General features: G+C 41.1%; 1 protein-coding gene across 1 annotated transcript; it reads left to right on the top strand.

Annotated features, from left to right (window-relative positions):
- Positions 1-4000: 4000 nt before the first annotated feature.
- On the top strand, positions 4001-8023 carry dhrs13 (dehydrogenase/reductase 13). Its single transcript, XM_004075866.3, has 5 exons — positions 4001-4307; positions 4397-4515; positions 4637-4760; positions 6490-6816; positions 6960-8023. The coding sequence occupies exons 1-5, from the start codon at positions 4181-4183 to the stop codon at positions 7217-7219; spliced, it is 957 nt and encodes a 318-aa protein (XP_004075914.1). The 5' UTR covers positions 4001-4180; the 3' UTR covers positions 7220-8023.
- The last annotated feature ends 1939 nt before the right edge of the window (positions 8024-9962 follow it).

Genomic DNA, 9962 nt, shown 5'->3' with positions numbered 1-9962 from the left:
GGTTCCCTTGAGACTCGTGGCCACCCCAGCGGACGTCGTGATAGTAGAATAAGTGATTGTAATGCCTCAGTGTATTTTTAAAGTATATGTACTGTAAGTTGCACACGACATGCAGGTGTTGCTGTTGTACAATAAAACTGTAGTCGCTAGTAAGGTGCAAGTATTGGCCTAACTGAGCCCTCGCGAATGCCGCACGCACAGTTTGTGTGGTTGATCCGTAAGTCACCGTAGGAGGCCTGTGGGGTGTTTACTCAATTTACACTGATTGTCTGATTTCCTCATTCTAACAAGAGCCGACAAGGAGCCTGCATTTATCTTATGAACACCACTCATGAGCCCCCGTTCACATGATGCCAGTAGAAAAATGCATTCCACAACCTTGCTATTTCCTGCTCACCCTGTATGGGTTTGCTCATTTTCAGCCCACATACATTCTTTATCTATCTGCCTGTAAGCCCAGTTGTGACTAAGGTTTTAATTCTGATAAGTTGTCCTGTTCCATTTGCAGAAAAGCAGCCCTGAAGCATGATGTTTCCACCTCCATGCTTCACAGAGGGTATTGTGTTCTTGAAATGTGACTCAGCACTCTTCCCATACTAGATTGAAGGTTATGCCGGAGTTCCATTTTAATGTCATCAGACCACACAGGATTCATCCAAACGTCAGGGTCATCCAGATGCAGTCTTTTTTACTGTAACCCTTGTGCTATCTTAGATGACCCCACCCTTAAGGCCCATACACACCGGGACGAATATTCGCCAGGCGTTATTCGCCAGCGTTTTTCAACACGTTTTTTGTGTTCACACCCAGGCGATTTTCGCTGACGATGAGCCGAGCGAACATGCAATTTCATTCCCTGACATTAGATGGCGCTTAATGTAAAACAGAAATACCCCCTGTACACAAGGTGGCGCTGCACAACTTTACGCTTCTCAAAGTCACTTTTCACTCAGAAGAAGAGAGCAAGTATTTACGCGCTTGTCAGAATCATACAAAGAAAACATGAATATTTCTAGCACCAGTAGCTCCAGTTCCAGCGATGAAGAAATTATTGTTCTGTTGAATGATGAAAGACGCCGGAAAAGACGTCGATTTTGGGTACATCCCATAGTTACGAGAAGAAAAGAACATGGGGAGTTTTATCGACTGGTACAAGAGCTGAAAATGTATCATGTGCGTTTTCGGGGATATTTTAGAATGTCCGTCAGTGAGTGCATCTTCTTCGTCTTATTTCTTCGCGGCAGTGTAGACGTACTTGGCGTATATCTTCTTCGCCGTAACGTATGTTTGCTCAGCAAGACAGTTTTGTGTTTGAGCGCCCTCAAGTTGTGTTTTACTGTAACTTCAGAAGCTCCAGACACGTGTGCAAAAGCGCCATTCTCATTGGTCGTATAGTTTTTATAGTTTATAGTTTTTCCCGTCGGTGTGCACACTCACGTTGGTGCCCTTTGTTTAGTCACGAGGCATTAAACGTCGGCGAATATGGCACGCGAAATTCGTCCCAGTGTGTACGGACCTTTACATTGAGTGTTCTCCCTACCATGACAAAGGTGGATAAAGGTGGAAAGATTTCATGTAATCCATGGACACCAGTGAAGATCACAAATCTTTGAAGAAAAAAGGTTCAGCGCACTGTCTAGTGGGTCTAGATGACCCAACTCCCAATGTTAAAGTGCCTAGGATAGCACAAGGGTCAAATGGGCCCTGACATGTGCTGGCAGAACCAGAGGGACCTTTAGAGCACTCCAGGATTTGAACTCAAGACAGCACGATGTGTTACTAAAGCACACCTTACTATGGTCTAACCTCTCGCCAGGCCTTTGATCAGTTCTCCCATATGAGGCAGTTTCACCTGTCTGAAACTCCACACAGGAACTCAAACACACACATCATATGCTCAGGGACCAAGCTAATTGGGTGGGGTGGGTGCACACACACAACTATTAAAAAATCAGAGCGAGTTCCCTGCTGAGAATGATGACGGACACTGACATATACTCTGTCAACTCCTTCATTGTGTTGGGTGGTTTGTTTGGGTGTATTGTGTTTATGTATTACGTTAGAATGTTTTGCTGACTTTTCTGCTTACCTTTTCAGTTTCACTTCATGGGTCAAAGGACCCGCTCTCTGGGTAGGCTTTGTAGTGCCTGACCAAATTTAAGTGATTAGGCTAAAGTGGAACAACATGGCCCAGGGGAGGGAACATGTCTGATAAAAGATCATGTGTATTGTGTTTTAGGATGTTCAGAGGGTCTGTGTTTTAGAGCTTGTTTGGAAGTCAATGCTGGTCACCTGCTGTAAAAATTAAAATCACAAGCATTTTCCTTCCACACAAACCTCTGGAGAGGTTTTTGTTGTTTTTGCCTTGGACCTGGCGGTCACACTCCGGACCGGAGCGTGACACCCATTTAGTTTTGGAGTGTTTCCTCACTGTCCTCAAGATACTTTGTAACTCATGCGGTGAGGTCTTGCACGGAACCCCAGACCATTTTCTAACAATTGCCCTGGTAGTTGATCTCTTTCACCAAGCTGCTGCTTGTTGCTGATTGGTTCATCCCAGTCTTGTTCAGGTGTACTTGTTGTCTCTGGTGTCCTTTGACAGCTCTTTGGCCTTGAACATAGTGGAGAGGTTGTAGTCTGACTTTAGAAGGGTGTGGACAGGTGACTTTATACAGGAAATTTGATCAACAGTTGGCATTAAAACAGAGATGGAGGATAGAAGGGCTTCTTAAAGTCCCACTCCAATCAGCCTTTGATCTGTTTTCAAAGCGTTCCCAGTTGATTTTAATGATGAAGGTGCCGTTTTTAGGCTAAATTTAAAAAACCTGTGTCGTTTTTCTAGGACATCGTTTCTGCAGAGCGGCAGGAGTTCATCAGAAACTCAACTCTGAGTTGTGGACGGGGACTGGTGGCATGGAAGTGAGCCGCCACTGATATCCCATCATTGGTTTGTTTAGACTGTCTGCCACTAGCTTACAGCCCCTCAGGACCCCAAGTTAACATTAGCAGAGCAACAAAAATGGCAAGACATATCTTAGTTATCCAGCCGTACCGTTTAGATTCAGTTTCCAGCTCAGATGAGGAAAACAAAGACGTTTGTGGATTTATTTGTCCGCAAGTGGATGATCAGAATGGAGCGGAGCAGGGAGACTGTAGCCAGCTGATTGTTGTTCATACATAACTACAAGCTTTTTCCAATAGTAATTTTTCGTCTGCTTCGGATTCACCACAATTTGAATAAAGAAAATACTCAGAAATGCAGTTTAATCCTCAAATTATTTTATAAATGTCCTCCACCATGAGAAAAATGCTCCAAGAACTTGTTAAAAAACACCAGACAATTTTCATTGGAGTGGGTCTTTGCAGAAGTAACAGGGTTGTGACGGACACAATTCTTGCATGTTTGTACTTTTACATTTTGTACGAAAATACAAAGAAAAAGTTTAAACTCGTTCACATGCTTTCAGCGGTCACTGAATTCACCGACAGGTGCTTTTAATTGACGGTATAATCTGGAGGTTGCAACAAACTTTTGCCTTATTTTCTCAGTCACACCCTTTTTTTTACTGACATGGGTTACACCCTGACCAATCTGGTTTTGAACAATACAAATTCCCAAAAGTTTTCCAGTTCCCATTGCCTTTAGACAGATATACCATTTTCTAGGACTTACTGCTCAGAATCTCTTTTGTCCTCATTTTCTTTAGGAGTTTAAATGTTCCCTATCTGTACACCTAAAGGAGAAACTTCAGCAGATGGTGATGTTACCATGGTATAACTTTATCAAAATCAGTCTAAAGTATCAGTACACACTCATTAAATCACAATTTAAATGAGATTTTTAGCTGTCAACTGTATGGTGTAAAATACCTTCTTTGTCCATAACTTCTGACTTTAGTTTAGTTTAATGAAATGTTGACCACAGTTTATGCACTAAATTCTTTTCTATTCCACTTCCCTTTAAAATATAGGGCAAAGTTGAACAGCTCCTTCCTAGTTGTGTAATAACCGGAGCTGCAGCCTGAGTCTCTGGCGAACCTTAAAGCCTTTAGAAAATTCCAGTTTTTCTGCCTGATTAAAAAAGGGAGTGTAGTCCCTCCCATTCAGGAAGGAGGCAAGTCAATGGGTTTAAATCGAGCCACAACTGAGTTGGCGAGCCACTAGCTAATAGGTAGGAATCATGTGTGGCTTCATACTGATCGTTTTTGCTCTCGCAGCAGTAGCTTACATGTTTCATGACATTGTAGTTAAGGGAAAGAGATGCAAAAGCAATGCAAACCTGAATGGGAAAACTGCCATTGTGACTGGTGAGTGAAGATTTCTGATTCTAGCTTTTCCTGTTGTGGTGTAGATTTACATCTGAAGGCTTTTCAGAGTAAAAGGTTTTCTTTCACAGGAAGCAACACAGGGATTGGGAAAGCCACAGCTATAGAGCTGGCTAAAAGAGGAGCCAGAGTGATTCTGGCCTGCCGCTCTAAGCAACGAGGAGAAGCAGCTCTTGAGGACGTTAGGAGGGTGAGAAACAGCACACATTTGGTTTCTTAAGCAGAGAACAGAGCCTGGATCAGCTGGAGTCTCAAGGATCAAAGACGTCTTTTAGTGAGTTTCATCTCCAGTTTTATCCTTCATTTCGCAGGTGACAGGCAGCACTCAGGTTCTGTTTATGCAGCTGGATCTTGGCTCCCTCAAGTCTGTTCGCAACTTTGCTGAGACCTTTCTAAAGACTGAATCAAGACTGGACATCCTCATCAACAACGCAGGTTTTGCAACTTTATTCTAAATTTTGAAGTGGGGTTCTAGAGAGCCCAGAGCAAATGACTAGGCCAAAGCATTGTATTTGGCAAATGAAATTAAAATGTTGGATAATTGAGTGTCATGGTTTGGGTGTCTTTGCCTTAGTTTTTGCTTGCTTTTGTTTTTGTCATGTTTGAGTTCTGTTTCCTGTTTTATTTTGGAAGGTTTCCTGTTTTGTCATGCTTTTGAGTTTTACTTCCTTGGTCCCAATCTCTCCTGATCATGTTCACCTGTGTCTTGTCAGTCCTGTCTGTATATAAGTCTTGTCTCTGCCTTCCTCTTGTGCTGGTCCATACCGTCTCTTCCCTGTCTGTCTTCTTCCATGTTTTCATGTTAACCCGCAGTAAGTTTAGTTTTGTTTCCCTGCTCTGCAGCGCTTTTGTTTAAGGATAAACCCCTTGCCCTGGAACCGTGTGCCTCCCATCTCTGCATTTTGGGTCCTTCATGGTCACCAGCCCTCCCTACCTGACATTGAGTTCCATATACATGTCTGTTAAAACTTAACCATTGGTAATTACATACTTCTGTGCTCTGCAAACATGCAGCACAGCAGCAACTTGCTAAACACGTCTGAGGAAACAGCAGAAGGTTAAAAGTGTTTAGTGATTATAAAGGATTCTGTAGTGTTAGTATCACGTAATAGCATGACAGTTAAAAACTGCTCATTTGTGTCAAAGTTAGTCATGTGACTTAATAGTTTTGACTGTCTCGTCTAGAGGCTATTTTCTTATTAGAACACAACAGTGTTAAGTAGTTGCAAAATGGAAAACATTTTTTTGTTTTTCTGACAGTTTTAGGATTTTTTTCCCGTAAAAATTGAAAGGCAACACACAGTTGCTTTATCAGGAAAATCAACTAAGTATGTGAACAGAAAATATATATTGTAATTTTGTGCTAGGATGAACGTGTGCAAAAAGGAACAGATTTAATGCGAGGGGGGGTTATTATTAAATAAGATGTGCGCGCTGTGGCGGTTCCACGTTTGTCTGTCAGATGCCTTTTGGTATCAACAGACCAAGAAAACAGAATTTTAATTTAATGTTTAGGTTTCGTTATGTTGCTGTTCAATGAACCCTAAGAAATGACCTTAAATTGATTATTTATAAAAAACACATTTGAAATCGGCACACTCAGCACACTCAATACATTCATGTTTATCTCTTTTGAAGTCACAAATTAAAAGGATACAGATTTTTACTGTTAATTAGAAACATTTTAAAACTGTGGAACGGAATTTTCTATTTTATCATTTAATTTAGTAATTGTAAAATTATCTGAATAGTATGCTGAGATTTAGGCCAACCCCGCCATCTGTGGTTGTGGGGTAAATGCCACTTTCAGTTGTTGGTTAGTGCAGAGACGGGATCACACTGACGACCCAGTGATTAAGCAATTCATATTGAATCAGGCAGGGGGGGGGGTAAAGAATAGGTTCAAGGATGAGAGAATCTGCGTATATTTTGAAATGGAAATGCCACGTGCCGCTCCAGAACTTGTAATCCTACTATTGATGCTTGGAGGTCACGGTCCGGTTACGTTCAGACTTGCCCATGAAGTAGAGGGCCGTGTGTCTAGTGGAACCTTACGAGATGTGAGAAAGTGAAAACGATGCCTCTGTGTTTGAGGTTGAAGCTCTACTGTTTGTTGTCGACTTTTCACTGGGAGACAATTAAGCTTTTCAACGTTTGCTTCCAGGACTTTACATGCAGGGTCGCACAGAGGATGGATTCGGGATGATGTTTGGTGTCAACCACCTTGGGCATTTTCTGCTGACAAACCTGTTGTTGGACCGACTCAAAGAGTGTGGACCCAGCAGGATAGTGAACGTGTCATCCTCCGCTCACAATGTTGGAAACGTCAACTTTGACTGTCTGAACACCCACAAGGATTTGGGAGTGGCGACATCAACTCGGGATGCCCTCCAGATGTACTGTGACAGCAAACTGTGCAACGTTCTCTTTACGCATGAACTGGCCAAAAGACTAGAGGGAACTAAGGTCACCTGTTACTCCCTTCACCCAGGTCAGTGGTCACCGCTCAGCCCATGACCAGAAACAAGGGCAGCACATTTTGTCTTCCAGTCTGTTTGATCAATTTTGGATGACAATAACGGTTCTTTGTTTTTACTGTGTTATCTAAAAAAATCTGCTTTGTCTTTTTTGTAGGAGCCATCAGCACGGAGCTCAAAAGAAATGCAGGCTCCATCCTGCAGTTCAGCCTGACGTTCGCAAGTGTTTTTTTCTTCAAGGATGCTGAGCAGGGAAGCCAGACCACTCTGCACTGTGCTCTCCAGGAAGGCATTGAGCATCTCTCTGGGCGTTACTTCTCTAACTGCACCGTGAGGGATGTCTTCGCCAGAGCCAAGGATGATGCCACAGCCAAGAAACTGTGGGAGCTCAGTGAGAGAATGAGTGGGCTCGCCTAAAAATAGCTAATAATTGAATCCATAGCATTGACTTCTGGTCTATGTTGCGAGGTTTTCTGGTCTATGTTGCGAGGTTTTGACCACAGAAAAAAAATCTATTCTATAAGACTTTTTTACAGAGTACAAGTGAAAAATGAAACATAAAACATTCATCACCCGCTGATCAAACCTACGCAACATTAGAAACAAAATTGTGTGGACATAGTCTCTAAAACAAAATTCCATCGTAATAATCAAGTCTGTTTTCTTTCTTCTTCTTATACCCATAGTTGAATTCATACCTTTTTTTAAAAGTGTTCTCAGTTTAATCTCCTGCTTTTTAACACCCAAAACCTCAATTTTTAAACCTCAATTAAATTCTCAAATAGAGAATTTCCCCATTTTGGGATGAATTAAGTTTACCTGATCTCATAAAGTTTATCTAACCGTTGGTTTGGTTTAGAGACTTTTGTGTTGTGTTTGGTTGTTTTTTTATTTTCCGTTCTGCCTTGTAAGTTCTGCATTTTAGGTAGTATAGCACTGCCAAGAGAACCACGGCACAGAAAGTAATGTCGGCTTTGATGAATAAAACAATCTGTCGGAGAAAAGGTCTTATCGTGCTTCTTATCTAATATGTGGACTATATATATCACCCGGCCAATGGCTGCCAGAGGCTGATGTCTGCAATAGTCAGAGCAACAAAACCAGAATTATATGTTACGATTATTGAAAAATGGTTATAAAAAAGTAAATGAGTTAAACATGTGGCTTTGTGTAATGTATTTTTATTGTAAATTGAGGTAAAATAAAATAATACAAACCAAACTTAAAGTGTCGTTGTGTAAATCCAGAGTGTGTGAAATACATTGAAGGGAAGACACAAACTGTTCTCTTTGGGTTTCCGACAAGATGGCGGACGTGATGCCTGTGTAATTTGCTGCTCCCAACAAAATAGCAAATGGAATCCTCAAAATTCATTATTAGCAAACGGAGCGAAACAATGAAAGGTGTCGAAACCAGAGGAAAAATTAAAAAACAAGATCAGATGAAAGGACGAGATGTGGATAAAACCAAAGAAGACGGAGACGAACTCTCTGGAGTTAACCAGCTAGCTGAATCCATGCGCTGTGGACTCGACTCCGTTAGCAAGGAAATCCGTGACCCAAGAGCTGACGTGAAAAAGGACATGAACTCCTTGAAGGAGCAAATTACAGAAGATGTCAAGATGGAAATCAAGGAATTAAACAAGAAATATACCAACAACTAGTGACAAACAATAAGACTCTTCAAACACACGGAGCCCAGATTGCTAATTGACCTGCAGAACTGCATGTAGCACTTATGGGAGAGTGGAACGCCACAGAACAGCAGGGTGAGGAGCGTGAGACGTCTCCGTCCAGCTGTCACTGCAGAAATACCTGCTATTGTTGTGTGGGGCTTTCTTTACTGTTGGCTTAGTTTTTGGGGTCATGAATATCAAACTAATGAAAATAATGTTTCTTCTCATTCATCAAGAGTAATATCAAAGGGAACCTTTTGAGCCAAGGTCCACATTTTCCAAAAATGTAAAAAATACCACTTTGGGGTTGTTTTTCACTTAAAAGGTCAAAAAGTTAATTTAGTATAATATAAGTCATGTTAACCCTTGTGCTATCTTAGATGACCCCACCCTTACATTGACGTGTTCTCCCTACCATGACAAAGGTGGATAAAGGTGGAAAGATTTCATGTAATCCATGGACACCAGTGAAGATCCCAAATCATTGAAGAAAAAAGGTTCAGAGCACTGTCTAGTGGGTCTAAATGACCCAACTCCCAATGTTAAAGTGCTTGGATAGCACAAGGGTTAAGGATTGACTTGTTTTGAGACGGCACATTACCAATAGTAGTGGGAACTTCTTCAAAAAAGCGGAAAAATTGTACCTCCTGAAACAGCAACGACTTTAGACTTTGGCTTTTTTCCCTGTGAACGTTAAGGCGGAATTTTATAAAGGACAAGGTTTTGATGAAGATGTGATTTGCTTTTGCTTTGAGACAACTCTGGTTATAACTGGTGTTCTTTAAAAACTGAACTTATTTAACCCAAAATGACATACTTGACATGCAAGTTCTGGAGCGGCACGTGGCATTTCCATTTCACAATATACGCAGATTCTCTCATCCTTGAACCTATTCTTTACCCCCCCCCTGCCTGATTCAATATGAATTGCTTAATCAATGGGTCGTCAGTGTGATCCCGTCTCTGCACTAACCAACAACTGAAAGTGGCATTCAGAGCACTGTCTAGTGGGTCTAGATGACCCAACTCCCAATGGTAAAGTGCCTAGGGTAGCACAAGGGTGTTAAATAATCTAATACGTTTTTTAGGATTGAAGTAGACTGTAGAATTTCAACAAATAAAGAATCCTGGCAGCTGTAGAATATGGAACAGTAGGATTGCAATATACTTTCAAGTCCCTGCAACATTTTATCAAAAACAAATGAATCTCTAACAGTCAGAGATTCCAGCGTTTGGTCCAAGTCCTCTTTCTAAAAGAAACAGTTGCTTTCTAATAATTAAACGTTGACTTTAAATAAAACCAATAACAACATAAAGAAACCGAAGGTGAAGTGACCAACAGACTAATTCAAACTAAAATAAATTTATTCACCCAAAAATGATTAATTTTTTTTTGTTAAAGTTACATTTTTGATTTAGACAAAAGAAAAACAAATAAACCTTCAGCATAAACATGAATATAATGTTGATCTTTTTTGTGTAAAA

This window comes from Oryzias latipes, chromosome 13 (assembly GCF_002234675.1).
Source record: "Oryzias latipes chromosome 13, ASM223467v1".
Classification (NCBI taxonomy): Eukaryota; Metazoa; Chordata; class Actinopteri; order Beloniformes; family Adrianichthyidae; genus Oryzias; species Oryzias latipes.
This window is presented reverse-complemented; position numbering and strand designations above follow the sequence as displayed.

Coding starts and splice junctions, on each gene's coding strand:
- dhrs13 (XM_004075866.3), top strand. CDS start 4,181: ATGTGTGGCTTCATACTGATCGTTTTTGCTCTCGCAGCAGTAGCTTAC. Junction 4,308..4,396: donor GAAAACTGCCATTGTGACTG/GTGAGTGAAGAT, acceptor TTTCTTTCACAG/GAAGCAACACAGGGATTGGG. Junction 4,761..6,489: donor CATCCTCATCAACAACGCAG/GTTTTGCAACTT, acceptor GTTTGCTTCCAG/GACTTTACATGCAGGGTCGC.